The sequence below is a fragment of the Carex rostrata genome, chromosome 14, assembly GCF_964058835.1.
Source record: "Carex rostrata chromosome 14, lpCarRost1.2, whole genome shotgun sequence".
Taxonomy (NCBI): domain Eukaryota; kingdom Viridiplantae; phylum Streptophyta; class Magnoliopsida; order Poales; family Cyperaceae; genus Carex; species Carex rostrata.
Genome location: NC_135931.1, coordinates 6,702,985 through 6,717,678, shown reverse-complemented (window position 1 = coordinate 6,717,678; position 14,694 = coordinate 6,702,985). Strand labels below are relative to the sequence as shown.

The 14,694-nt window shown below is 34.0% G+C and overlaps 1 protein-coding gene across 5 annotated transcripts; it reads right to left on the bottom strand.

Annotated features, from left to right (window-relative positions):
* Positions 1-485: 485 nt before the first annotated feature.
* LOC144565562 (nucleobase-ascorbate transporter 1-like) lies at positions 486-8,550 on the bottom strand. Of its 5 annotated transcripts, none has more exons than XR_013514910.1 (14): positions 8,347-8,550; positions 5,647-5,744; positions 5,198-5,374; positions 4,876-4,976; positions 4,571-4,646; positions 4,055-4,114; positions 3,560-3,747; positions 3,251-3,347; positions 2,977-3,063; positions 2,848-2,906; positions 2,617-2,708; positions 2,368-2,445; positions 1,655-1,835; positions 486-917 (listed from the first exon to the last, which is right to left on the bottom strand). XR_013514910.1 is itself a non-coding variant. In XM_078315352.1 (14 exons), exons 1-14 carry the CDS (start codon positions 8,426-8,428, stop codon positions 769-771), a joined length of 1,500 nt encoding a protein of 499 aa, XP_078171478.1. In that variant the 5' UTR covers positions 8,429-8,549; the 3' UTR covers positions 486-768. The 5 variants fall into 5 exon arrangements, 3 of the variants coding, with proteins under 3 accessions (XP_078171478.1, XP_078171476.1, XP_078171479.1); XM_078315352.1 differs by having other exon boundaries at positions 486-933; positions 1,676-1,815; positions 8,347-8,549; XM_078315350.1 differs by having other exon boundaries at positions 1,655-1,815; positions 8,347-8,546.
* Between the last annotated feature and the right edge of the window lie 6,144 nt (positions 8,551-14,694).

The following is a 14,694-nucleotide window of genomic DNA, read 5'->3' as shown; positions in this document are numbered from 1 at the left end:
CCGTATTACAAATGAAGGGGTGTTTCATACTCATAAATTTATACATATTATGATTATTATAATTATAACTATGATTATGATGATTGTTAGTATTATTTTTTTCCCTATTCATTATTATGATTTTAATTCTCGTTAATAGGAATTGATAAATTGGCAATCAATAATGACAAACATCAGAATACGTCAAAATCTAAAAAAATATATATATCGGTTACTCATTTCTTTATCATTTAGATAGACCATGAAATTTGGTGAAATTTAGAAATGAAACGGCACCAGACTTGGTATAATATTCAAATTTGGAGAATATGCAATCTTATTTTTTTTTATTTAGATAAATATTGAGTAGGTTGTTACTATTGCCTAATAAATTGGTCATCAGCCATCATATTGTGTCATCATCATTATATATATATATATATTTTTCTTTTGAGGAAGTCATCATTATGTTATATCAATGTTACATAATATATTATCTCAATATCTCATGCCATTAGGCATTCTATTATATTAATAGAAAAATCTATAACTTCCCATTTGCCAATGAAAAGATTTTCAAAACATGGTTTAACATCAGATAATCTATAGATAACAATGTCATCTCACAGCTAACCTCTAACACACCAAAAACTTTGGCCTCTTAAATTCAAGACCACACTAAAGTAAGCTGTTAGAGTTGAATTTTCTTTCATTAATTTAGCCTGTTATGTCGGTGGGAAGAACCGGTTGAGATTAAAGGGAAGGGTATAAAACTCCTCATTTCGGCTGTCACCTCGAAAGGTGCGAAATTTGACCCACCAAGGCATGCCTCGGTCCTTTTTGGCCTTCACCACATCTACGGTGTTGTCCAGAATTACACTCACAATCATTCCAACCAATGGTGGCGACATGAATATTGTATTGAGAAATGCATTGAACTGCACAACAAAGAAACTCAGAAAATCAGTATGCTAGATGAACAAAAAAGTTATGTTATACCAAAGACTGATCCTAATCAATCATAATGATTGTTTGTGGAGGGGTTGGACAAGCAACTCCTTAACAACCTAGTTCTACTTCCTCCAAATTTAAAATTTGAAAAATAGCAAACATGAGTAGGACAGTTGCAAATTTTTGTTGGACACTAGTTTTGAAGCTCCTCCACAAAAGAGACTGTTTATGATGAAAATAGATTGCAATTTTGTGGACTATAAGGTAAGTGTTACTTTAATCGTGAAAGTCAATAGTTAAAAAAGTTAACCATATGTAGTAGCATGGGGAAATTTTTGGAAGACAGGTCCAAATGGTCTTCCCTGTATGTGATCTCTCATCTCTAGGATTGTTAATCACTGTGGTTTAAACCTGATAATTTTGTAGTACAAAATTTTGAAAATCAATAGATTCCTGTTTTGGGAATCTATTTAGGATTACAAAACTCTTCAACCAAAATAACTTTGCTGAAATATTTCTATAACCTTACTCTGAACCGTTGTACAACAAGCAAAGAAAGGAAAAGAAAAATACGTCCAATGCTATACAAATCCAGGGTAGCCCAACTAAAGGTGGGGCGTACAAATACTTGGATATTTCGTATTCTGCTAGCAGGGTATATTAGGAATACACTTTAAATTCTAAAATGTGAGGCTGTTTAACAACTAAAAATAAAGAATCTAACCCATCCAGCATTTGAACGAACAGGTCCTCTGCCAGAAGTCGCCAAAGTGTTGTCAAAGTATTGTGGGACTGATATGCCAAGAAATAATGAAAGGCCAACGATCATCAAATTTCGTATCGAATTCATATTGGTAAATTGTAAGAATGATATCCCCACAGATGCTGCACAATGCAAACAAGAACTTCTATGTTAATTATGGATTTAAGCAACTCACCGAAGCATAACCTAAAATCCACACGTGTTGAAGAAGGTATATTTGTAGTATAAGTGATCAGAAAAGGCATATGGTATGTCACCAGTCATTTTTGTTTTTGTTTTTGAGAAACTTGACAGTGGCTGTCAAGGGATATAGGTATGTCAAAAGGTTTTGTAAACATATATATTGTAAGCAGCTTTTTTTATGCTTATTTTGGTGGCCAATTCCTCTGATTAGAACACAAATAGAACAGTTACACTAGAGCCAGAAAAACTTAACTGATTTTTGCAATTGACAGACTAATTTATTTATTTTATGTTTTTTATATAAAATAAAAGTTTACATGGCATGGGTAGGTTTATATTTTTAATAAGAAAGAATCAAGTTTTAATGTATAGAATCTTGAAAGTCAGTGAAGTAAAATGTAGAGAAGTTTTTGAGGCCTGTGGTGCAATTTGTTGTTTATGCCTATGGTATAAGACATTGCTTAAATAATCTAGGAATATAAAAAACTTACCGACTAGGCCGAAAAGAACACAGTACAATGCTGCAAAAATCGGGAATGGTATTGATGCAAATACAGCCCCGAATTTTCCTGAAATGACATAATAATCAACCATTGCACTTTTGAAAGCTAAGAAATGTTTTGGTTCTCATCAAATCTCCATTGTGTAATTCTATTTTTGTCCTCTCAGATGTGAACATAGGACGTGCAGAAGACTTCAAACATTTTCCAAAGTTAAAGAAGTTTAGTGTAGAAGAATACCTAAGATTGAGAAGAATATCATGAAAGCAGCAGATATTTGCACAACTCTTCGGCTGCCTACTCGGGTAAATCCAAGAAGCCCCACATTCTCCCTTCAATTTGTTCATATATCTTTCAGTTAGACTAACTCATGCGACTTCCAAACATAGCAAAATCTATTTGGTAGTTGGTAGGGATTTTGTTCTCTTCATGTGAAGATAGGAAAAAAGATTGACCAATAAAAATTCTTACACGGAGACAGTTGAGCCGGTCAATGTTCCATAAAGGCCGTCCAAAAGAATTCCTACTCCCTACACATGTAGTTTTGTTACTAACTAAACATACAAAAGGATAAACAAACAAACATTTAATATGTCTTACTTGCCAACCGATGCCTCGGCTCAGAACATTAGCTGGAGGTGGCGTGGCAATAGCTAGTCGTGAGGCTGCCACGTAGCCACCAGTTGACTGAAATAGAAAAATGTAAACTGAATATATCCTCGCGGAGTTGAGAAATTTATTGAGTTCTTGTATGCTTTAAATCCAGAAATCTTATGCCTATTAGAGATATTGCTAATACTCAACACTTTCAAGGGGAACATATCAGATTAACAAACTGATGTAAAAGTAGAGGGAATACATAATTAATGGCTACCTCTGCAAGAGAAACAAGCACTCCTGCCATCATAGCAACTGCATGTCCAGCATTAAAAGTCGGTGCGCCCCATTGCAAAGGATATGGGAACTTGATCCTAATATAAATAACCAGTCCTTTTATATTCTTGTATGTTTAAGATCTCGGTTTCTATGAAAAGAGTTGAGCTAAATGTAAATCAATTATTGAGTGACGGGTACAAGAATTAGTCCATGTCAGCCATACCTGGTACTAGTACTTTTTACTAGATTCATTGAAAGTGTACTGTTTTCATTCACAGTTTTTAAAATCCATGGAGAAAGTAATTACCAAGGGGCAGAAGAAATGAGGTTGGCTCGGTCAGTACGGCAGTTGCTTTGGGTTCTAGCTGGTCGGTGGTTGTAAGCACCTGCACCTGTTAGAATAGTCGCAAAAACCCAAATCGCTAGCACCGATATCACAACTGGGAACCGCTCGAAAATTGGTATATCCTTAAATGGCCGGTAATTCTTCGCATACTGCACAAGTACAAGGTAGTGGAGCCCATTATTCAGGAAAAGAGCTGTCTTGAACAAGTATTCAATGCAGCATGACATTGGTGTGGATATCCTTGTGCTACTAGAAAACACAGGGGAAAAATTATCAACTCTACTGAAAGTTCATAATACCATATCTATGAAAATAATGAAAAATCAACTAGCTAAATTGATTAACAAGGGGTGGAGGTTTTCATTTGAGATTGGACATAAAAAAGAGTGGCCACACCAGTGTTTGTTGAATTTTGTAGAATTTGTTTGTATAAGAAATTTTGAGTAGGCATAGTACCTGGGACAGTCCAATAAGAAGTATAAGCATTGGAATTCCTATCTCCACGCAATCTCCAACCTGACAAAGTAGAGCAGTATTATTTTTCTTTTCTTCTTTTGTATAGCATTTCGTTTCAAATAGTAAACAAGAACTTCTATGTTAAACATTTCTTCTCCACGCAATTCTATTATAAGCATTGGAATTCCTATCTCCACGCAATCTCAGATCATTTTGTTTCAAATAGTACTTGGTTACAGACGCACAGACACATACAACGATTATGTAAATAATGACCCCAGCCAAATTTCCCATTTGTTCCTGAAGATTTCGCTGCATCTAGATTTTCCTGATTCCCAACCAAAGAGGTTCTGTGTACTGTAATTCCATATTTGTTCCAGAATTAAATAACCAAAGGGGTCCCCTGAACTATAACTTAAGCCTTCCAGCTTATGGAATTAAACAGGCTCTAGAGAGTTCCAGATTTGTTACAGAATTACTCAAACCAAAGAAGCAAAATATCAAATAGTTTTATACCGATGGAAATCCACGCTGAAAGAGACCCAGACCAACTAGGCCAATAACAGGAGCCAATCCTAGCGGGCTGAAAAACCTGAAATTAACCACACATACTTTACTCTTTAATGCTACAATAATGCACTCCTTCCCTAATTTCTTTATAATTTCACATGCTGTTTTCTTTTCTTCCTGTCCATGCAGGGATTAACCGAGGGTAACGGGTAATTCTGTCATAACCCTTCTCTTTTTACATGGTTGCTTTATTTTTCTTAATTTAGAAGGTTTCTTCATGAAAATATCATTGATAATAGAATTATAGATACCTAGAAAAGACACCCCAAAGCTGGCTGAAACCAAGTACTATTTGTATGCTTGCGGCTATGATTACTGCTCCTTGAATTGCTTGCATTGTATGTATAAATCTCTATAAGAGAAAAGACAATTTATTACTGTCATATATCACCAGAGCAGTACAACACATAACAGGTACAGTACCTTTAAATTTGACAGATGACTGTAACCTGGGTTTGCTATCATGCAAAACAGATGAAAAACTTACATCACTTGGGGTCCTTTAATTTAAAGTTGAGAGCTGACTGGATTCTGGGTTTGCTATAATACAAAGCAAAACAGATGAAAACTTACATCATGTGGGTTGGCAATCTTTTGAAGGGATGAATCATCAATGATGTAAAGGATTGGTATGACATAAGCAAAAGAGCCTCCAATAACAGTTGGTAGTCTGGTACCGAATAATGCTTGTAGGAGGGTATTTAAGCCCGATACAAATTGTAGTGTTTGAATAACGCGTATCTTTTCTCCCTGTACTAGAGTATATTAATTGAGACAAAATAGGCAAAGAAAGATTGTGCAAGGTCCATACAGTGCATACCAGTTGCTGCCAGCCATACCAATCTGTACAATGAAATATTGGTTGATCCTTTTCTTTGTTTCACGTGTGCTCATATTTTGGTTTTATAAATAGGAATAGAAAGCATAGTACTGGTACTGGCATCTGCTTGATGGAACATGTACTTGAAAGTTACAAACTAATTGGTTTAATAGGTAACATGTGTGGTAAGCAGAAGTCTTACATCAGTCCCTCCCATTAAAGGCACGAGCAAGGTAGGAATCATGACAGTGGTACCGAGCATAAGAAGGTAATTCTGAAATCCCAACAAAATAGTTTCAGCTGAAAAAAGTTAGAAGTTCACAATGAGAAATACCGTACTGTTGAGAAATAATTGGGAATTATGAGATGTTAAACCTATATTATAATCTGTTCAGATATTATGGTAAATTAGGCAAGTACATTCTCTAGGCGTCTCTGACATAATTTTTTAAAATATATTATAGAGACTTCCTCTATATTTTTTTTCTCAAGAAATTTAGGGAATTTGACAAAAATCTTTTAGATGTATATTATTTATATTTACAACCTACTGTTGCCATTGGCTGCACAACAAAATTTTAATTGTCTTATACTTAAATACTTTTTTACTAATAAAAGATCACACCACAATTATTACATCAAGTACCTTTTATTTTCAGTGATTCTGATGTATAAAAAAGATCAAGCATATCTGGTACCATTTATACTGTCAATTTGCATTTAAGAAAGAGACCATGAGTCAAAAAAATTTCCTCTCGAATCAAAGTATATTAGAATAGTAAATTAATTGTTTTGTTGGTCATGCCTACCCATAAAAGGTATGAAACCACATCTATTCAACAAGATAAAAAATTACCACCAGCTCATTCATCTACTGTACTCAAATTAAAGATTCCTGTTGTTCAATGACAATAATAAATGGCTCGTCTTCACATGAAAAGAAATTATAAAGGGATCAACACAAAGCCGTTTCTCTATTCTTGTTTTTTTTTAACATAGTGAGGTGTCTCCTCACTGCCTTCTTATTGACACCAAACGTTAATGAATTCAAAGTACCACATGCAGGTACTTAAATCACAATGTTTCTTTTCTCTATTCTTGTAATAACTTTTCTTCCATAATTTCACAATTACGGATGAGTTCAAGAACAAAAATAATACAACCGCTATTTCTTTGCCCAACTTTTGACCTGACATCAACTCTGGGTTTCTTCCTTTTTCTTTATTGTTTGACAAACTTTCAGTAAAATTGAAAAGCACAAGAAGCATTATAGGCATGTTTATAGTCTTAATAAGATTCTACTCTTCACGTTCCATATTATGTGTGCTCTTGAGCATTGTAGAATTTTTCAGAATAAAGAACTCACATTACATATAAACTTATTGATTTTCTTTTAGGCCCTGAAAGGAGGTCCTAAGACCAACCAAAAGCATAAAATCCAGTATGTAGTTACAAGATGGTCATGAAACTTCAATGGCCACATTGTTAATTAGAACTAACAAATTGATAGTTTTCTCTTTTCGAAGGCATGTTTTATGTAGCAGGCAGATACCGGGTCCTTACACATACTATGAAAGGAGGACCTTTTCTGCCGATACCGGGTCTTTACTCTTACTATGAAAAAAGGGCCTCTCTTGTTCAGTTGGTCCAATCTAATCCATCGTGGATCGGCTCGACATGAAAATGAGGACCAATATCTACTATAGATACATATTATATTTTTTTTTATATTCAAATCAAAAGGAATTTTTTTTTTCCGGCTAATACTGGAAATGTATATATTAAAATGAAAACTTTGTCTTTTCGGAGCTTGAATTGAACATCAATTTCGAGGATATAAAGACCAAAGGAGAAACAATATATTTCTTTTTCTCAGAATACGCAAGTACAAAGAGGCATGTGGATGAGAGAGCATATATGTCCAATATATGTTAAAGTAGAGGTTTGCTAAACCCCTAACGGGTTGAGCCCGTTTTGCCCGACCCGTACCCGTTACCCGTGGTACCCGTACCCGTTGCCCGGGTACAGACGGGTAGACGGGTACGGGTAATAAACGGACCGGACACCCCTATTTTGAAAAAAACCCATTGTACCCGTACCCGTCTACCCGCCAACCCGTACCCGCCTACCCGTACCCCTATACCCGCCTACCCGTACCCGTCTACCCGTACCCGTTACAAAATTTGAATTTCAAAATTTTTTTGGCGGCACCCCTATAGAATTCAGATCCAGTGCAATACCTGACTTAGTAGAATGAGATCTGAGGCATCAATTTTAATTTGGCATGAATCTCAAAACGGACCCCTATATCTAAACTCCATCCATCCATGTCCTTTAACTTGGCACGAATCTCAAAGCATAAAAATTCAGAAAAAAACAGAAAAGAAAAAAAAAAAAAAAAAAAACCCGCCCGTACCCGGGGTACCCGTACCCGTCAACCCGCAACGGGTACGGGTAATAAACGGGTAGGGTAGAGGTTTTGGGAAAACTACCCGTCTACCCGTTGCGGGTTGTACCCGTACCCGTCCTACCCGTCTACCCGCCCTACCCGTTACCCCTAACGGGTTACCCGGAACGGGTCACGGGTAACCCGTTAGCAAACCACTATGTTAAACCAAGCTAGCATAACGACGAGAAGTTCTTTTTTGGGGGAATAACAACGACAAGTTGAATGGCCTATACAAGCAATTGCTATAAATTTCACCGTTCAACCCTTTTTTTTCTCATATTTCTTAGTAGGCTTATAACTTTTTTTTCTTTTCAGTGTGAAGACTCCAGTTTTAGGGAAGGACACAAAAAACCCATAAAGGTTCCCCTCAAAATACACGACGAAGATCAAATGAGGAGGGTTTGGGGTGTCGGTGTTGGTGGGAAGGGGGAGGAAGAGAGAGAGAGAGCTTACGCCATGGTGGGTTGGAATCTATACAGTACTCCAAATCCTGGAGCTGCTCCATGGGAGGGTTAATGATGCTAATATCCGCCATGAGAGAAAAGGAGAGATGCAGAGAAAGAGAAAGAGAAAGAGTAGTAACTGTATATAGTGTCAGTCTGAAGACTCTTTATCTCTAGTTGGAGTGTGAAGTGAGATAGAGAGAATCAGAGAAGTGGGGGAACCCGCTTTTTAGACCTTTTTTTTGGTTCTGTTTGAAATTTTCTTTTCTGTATTGGAAATCGGAACCATCAACTTCAAAATAAAAACGGGTTCTTTTGTCTGATGCTGAGTCGCTGACGGTTTTGGGCATGGAGAACAATATCGAAACTACCATCCACGCTCTCACTTCGTCTCTGAGACTCTGACGGTTTCCAGCCCATAGGGCGTTTTTTCTTTCAAGCCCTCTTTTCATTTTTAATTAGTACTTTTTGTACTTTTCCCCCGATTGTTTCAAAATATAAATTCCTAAATATAGTAGACGTGCTTGTAGCGAAATTAACATCCCCTCAGGTTATCTGACTATTGAAACGGACGGTCCATAATTGTTTTTTTTTTTTTTAACTTGGTATGAATCTCAAAGCACAATAATACTATCCATGCGCTATCTCCGAATAGGCATTGGCTGAGAGTAAATCTAGACCGTTCATTTCAATTTGCTTTGGCTGAGAGTAAATCTGGACCATTTGTTTTAATTTGCTTGAGTCAGGTACCTGGGAGGATACGGATGCCATGTAACGTCCTTTGAAATCTTATGAAAAGTTCCATTGTGGATTTTAAGCTATTTTTTTTTTTTTAAACTAAAAACTTGATCGGGGAATGGTAAAAATAATTCTTTTTTGTTTGGTCAAAGACAAAATCTAATGGATGATTGCATATTGTACTAATAAGAATAGAGACTATTCGGGTGCGTTTGGATGAGGCAAAGAATAGTACTAATTCTGGTTAGCTACTATTCTGAACTACTATTTTACGTTTGGATGTGTTGGGTTAGCAAAAATAGACTATTTTTTGTTTGTCTTTTGTGGGTTAGCATGCTACTAACTCTAAAAGTTGGATTAGCTCACTATTCTCACTAACCTAAGTCTTCATCCAAACAATAAATATTTTTACATAAATAATATTTTTACTATTTAGAATAGCTAGAATAACTGTTATTCTCTATTCCTCGTAAATATTGGAATAACTACTTTTCAGAAGTGTGAATAAAGAAAAAAATATTTCCTACTCAGATTTCCACCAATATAATCCCAAAATGACAAAGTTGACGCTACTTCTGCTATCTCCACGTTGTGACAATTTATTTGAGGTCTCACTTATCTATCTTTTCTCTTAATTAGCATCTTGTTAACACTATTGTTTATTAATTATAGTTATTTACTATTCCAAATGTACATTCCAAACAATTTTTTTATTAATCTAAATAGCATCATTCTCGTTATAATATGAAAATCACTATTTTTTTTCTCTATTCTCATCTACTAATTTTAAATTTCGCTATTCTAACTCTCATCTAAATATATTCTAGAGAAATAGCCAATATTAGTTAGCAAACTCAATAGTAGATATAACAGTAAATCATCAAACTCTAGTATATATTAATTTTGCATTCTCCTGAAATGGATTATTTTTTAATGTAAAGCAGAAGATATGTTATTAAATTTAATTATTTTGCCATTCATCAATAAATGTATTAGCAACCATGCCATTTACTCGAACACTACCCTCTAAGTCATTTCAAGCAACCAACATATAATATTTTTTTTTGAATGAGAAGGTTGGAATCATCAAGCCATCCAACACTTTTTTTTAACTTTTGTTATTACAACAAAGAATTTTCTCAATCTATATTTCTATAACTTTTCACATTAGATATGACATGTGTCTAAGTGTCTTTGCCACTAATCAAAGATAATAAGGACGGATTAATTGTCATTGTTCTTATATTTTCTTCTTGAGGAAAGTTGCTTAATATTAATTTCTCTTCTGCTAAGTACGTTGCTATATTATATATCAAGATAATAAGGACGAGTCATAATTTATGTGGATGGTCTATTCTGCAATTAAAATTTTATGTACATTAAATCTTAGCTTAAATTTAGATTTACTTATTTTTAAATGACAGATAAATATTTGCCAACAATAGATCAAATTAAGTTTAGATTCGGGATTATATATAAACTATATTTTTCATCTCTTAATACGGTGAGTTGACGAATACATTAATATTTTTTAATTCAAAAGGAAAGTATCCAATTCCTTTATATAATATAAATTATAGTCATATGATATATATGTTAAGACGAAATGTATATAATAATTTGAATGCGTACTCGAATAATTAAATTTATATATTCCGAACTGTCTAATAACAAGAGACAACAATATCTTACATGCTTTCATACTTTTATAATTGAGTATGGGATTCTTTTCGACCTTAACATTGTTGGGTTTTGTGGAACGGTTCAAAACCATTTAATTAGCTTAAGCTGCGGAAAGAGTAAAACAAAAATTTTTACATCTAACTTAAGCTACGGATTAAATGAATCAAGAAGATTCGTTTAATCCTATTTACAGATCTACTCCATAATTGATTTCCTAAAGCATTAAATCTATTTACAAATTAAATAGATTAATATAACAATTTATACCTTGATTCCAAATCTCAGTTGGAATGCAGACTGAGCGAGTAGAGCCTCACCAGGGATGGAATCGACTCGCAGTATCACACGTGTGATACCTCTATTGGTTATCCACCAGGACTAACCGGAGAGCGATTTACTTCTTCTGCCAGAAATACCGTAAACCGCGGAATTCTGCAGAAACACTATTCATCGAGAAAATAATGAAATAAATATATTTGTGTCCCGAAGTAACTCGGTTTTGCTTAAAAGCTAAACCGCAGGATTACACAAAATATATTATTTCCTAATCTCGAAATAACCGAAATCAAGGAAGAGAGAAAAACCGATTAACAAAGTAATCAGATTAACACGTGAATTGGCAAATTTTCTCTCTACCCTCACCCCTCTATTTATAGTGTTTTGAGGAGGTTCGCAAAAGACCAAAATACCCCTCAAAACAAATCTATTTACCAAAAACCCTTGACACCTCATCCTTTAATATGTGAAAAGACCAAAATACCCCTTCCACACCCTTCCACACTCTTCTCCATGCTTCTACACCCCTAAGGTGTCATGCAAGGTGGCATAGGTGTGAAATGACCATTTTGCCCTTGGCCCATTAAGGCATGAATAGTAAAAGGCTTTGATTTTGGGCTTTGACTTTGGGCCTTTAATTTTAATTAAGGCTTTGATTATTTTGGACTTTTAAACCCATAATTCAAATCCATAATTAACAATTAAAATTCCAAATCATATATATATAATTGTCATGTACAATTATATTTCTTTTCGGTTATTGTTCGGTAACTTTTATACAACGTAACGTGTACGTTTATAAATTAACCGTTGTTTCTGCTTGTCATTCTAAATGACATTTATAATTTAATTATATCACGTATAATTAATTATAACCATCTTAATATTAATTATAATCAATTTATAATTAATCAGTAAGATTCTCCGAGTAGCTCCTATATGGTGTGACCCAATAGGATCTGTGTTATGTTGGTAAACAGAGTTAAAACTGTTTTAACTTCTGTTAGTCATGGGTGGCATCTGGCAACACATCATGACCATCCAATTACACAGATGATGCTGTACTGTACAATATCACGATCCAGTAAACAATTTACTTGTGTCAGTTCTTCTGTCTCATAGCTATCAGATCAGTTTTAAGGTAGATATGTGTCATCCTTGTTAACTGTATCTTTTCTTGATCTTGAGTAGATTATCAAATATAATTACTCTTGTAATTATACCGCATGCAGATAATCTAACTCTATCAAGGGGCCCAGTGATGCTATAGCTCGTATAGAGATACGAGGGACAAGTAGTATTCTTGGCAGACTATCACTTCCTCAGCTAAGTTATATATATGGAAATGCTACCGTTATGGATGCTTTTTACGGACAGCGTTAGATAACACTTACTCATATATATTTCTTAGTGGGAACGATAAATACCTCATACTGTAGAACTTTGACACTGAATGAAAACATAAATGACACGAACACAATTCTATTTAATGTTTCATTCGGGGTCTGTCAAATACCATGTTCCTAGAACATGTATCCATGTGATTAAAATGACATCTCGTGTCAGGTGGTTTGTAAAACTTAACCATCTTTTAATCCACATGCTAACCTTATCGCGGTAATTAGTGTTCCTGCTAATTACCTTGGTCAGTGACCTTTTAAGAGTATATATTATCTATATTATGGAGTTTCACAATTTCAGTCATGAACTCGAAATGATCCACAAATGCAATAATACTCAAGGCAACAAAATGATATATAAATAAACATTCAATTCATGAACAAAGCTTTATGATTAACTTATCGTATTATTGACTTCTAGATTATTAGAAACTAACAAACATATGTTATTAGTGGAAGAAAATTAACTTGTACTCACTTCGAAAAAAATAAGGTTATTTTTTTAAAATTAACTTGTACTCATATGTTATTAGTACGAGATTCTTTAAAATTAAGGCTAATTTTTTAAGTTCACTTCGAAAAAATATATATATATATTAAAAATGTTTAATTTAAAGAATAATTATTTTAGTACCCGCGCTACAGTACCCGCACTTAGAGGAATAATGTATTATGATTTCCCACTAATTATATAGTCTCAACTAGTTATTATTCTAAAATCCCAACAACATCATTTCTCTATGGTCCCCACTAATTATATAGTTTTCCTTTTACAATCCCCGCACTCGTTCTCGTGTCAACCTTTTCTCTAACAAAAATAGTTGACTTCACAGGAATAAATACTTCAATGCATAGATATAAATACTTTTAGTACTTAGATATTAATACTTTTAGTGTCATGTGTAAAAAATACTTAGATATGTATACCTTTGTAGTTATAAATACTTAGAAAATAAGATATTAACACTTAAAAAAATATCAATACTTTGATGTGTGACTTGTTATAATTATCCTTTTTCGAGTTCTCCAATCATTCCCGCGTCAGCCTTCCTCTAACAAAAATAGTTGACCTCATACGTATAAATACTTCAGTGTATAAGTATAAATATTTTCTTTTTTTGAAGGACATAAGTATAAATACTTTCAATACTTAGATATTAATATTTTTAGTGTCATATGTAAAAAATACTTGCAAGTATAGATATAAATACTTGTACGACGAGGTATAAATACTTGTGCGACGACGAGTCTGAAAGTACGTTATCATGGATCTAATTTGAAATAAAAAAATTACGTAGATATTAATAATATGAAAAAAATTAAAGTTGTGGAGATTTTGCAGTCCCTGCAGGAAGTTATCTTTTTGCATTTAATTTTCGGTGGCCCCCCGCAGGTACAATGCGAGTACTATTATCTTCGCACTACAGTACCCACACAATAAATAATTGTTCACCTCATAGCTATAAATACTTCCGTACATAGATATAAATACTTCCGTGCATAGATATGAATACTTTAGGAAAATAATTCGAATTGTGGAGTTTTTGCGATCTCCACAAAAAGTTATTTTTTCACATTTAATTTTCGGTGGTCCCCTGCGGGTACAGTGCAAATACTTTAGCACAGGTATTGTTATCAACTTCCTAATTTAAATTAAAATAATTTATATGAAATATTAAATCAATGATACAAAAAAAAATTATAGACAAAAATTGATATTTTTTCGATATATTGAAGATATATATAATAATAAACAACACAGTTAATATATTGAGAAAATTCTAGACAAAAATATATATTTTTTGATATATTGAAAACGTATACAATGATAAACAACAACCGTGTAGTAATTCAACCGAGAAACAAAATGATAGTATTTTTTGAAAAGTTATGCTGCACAGTGGGTACATCAAACACACACCTCATAAATGAGTACTGAGAAGCATGATACAATTAGACACATCTAATTTAAAAGTGATAAGATACTTAACCAGACAGTTAAAAATATAATAATGTGACATGGATCTTTTGATTTTCACCGGAATTTCCCCCGAATTTCGCCTCTGAAGCCTTACATTACCCACTAAGGGCGTGTTCGGACGTCAGTTTTTTTTATGGGAACAAGTGGGTTTGGGGCTGAGTTGAATTATAATCCTATAACACCGTTCGGATGGCTGGAATTTTTCCAAAATATTCCCATCTGTTTTTCATTTGTTGGGAATATCTAAGCTAAAATGGTGGGAATAAATTTATCTAGTCCA

Bases quoted from the DNA above. Each gene is read 5' to 3' on its own strand.
- LOC144565562 (XM_078315350.1), bottom strand. From the start codon at position 8,428: ATGGCGGATATTAGCATCATTAACCCTCCCATGGAGCAGCTCCAGGAT. The intron at 5,375-5,646 runs GTAAGACTTCTG...ACTCTAGTACAG, and splicing joins CTTTAATGGGAGGGACTGAT to GGAGAAAAGATACGCGTTAT. The intron at 4,977-5,197 runs GTAAGTTTTCAT...TTTCTCTTATAG, and splicing joins AGATTGCCAACCCACATGAT to AGATTTATACATACAATGCA.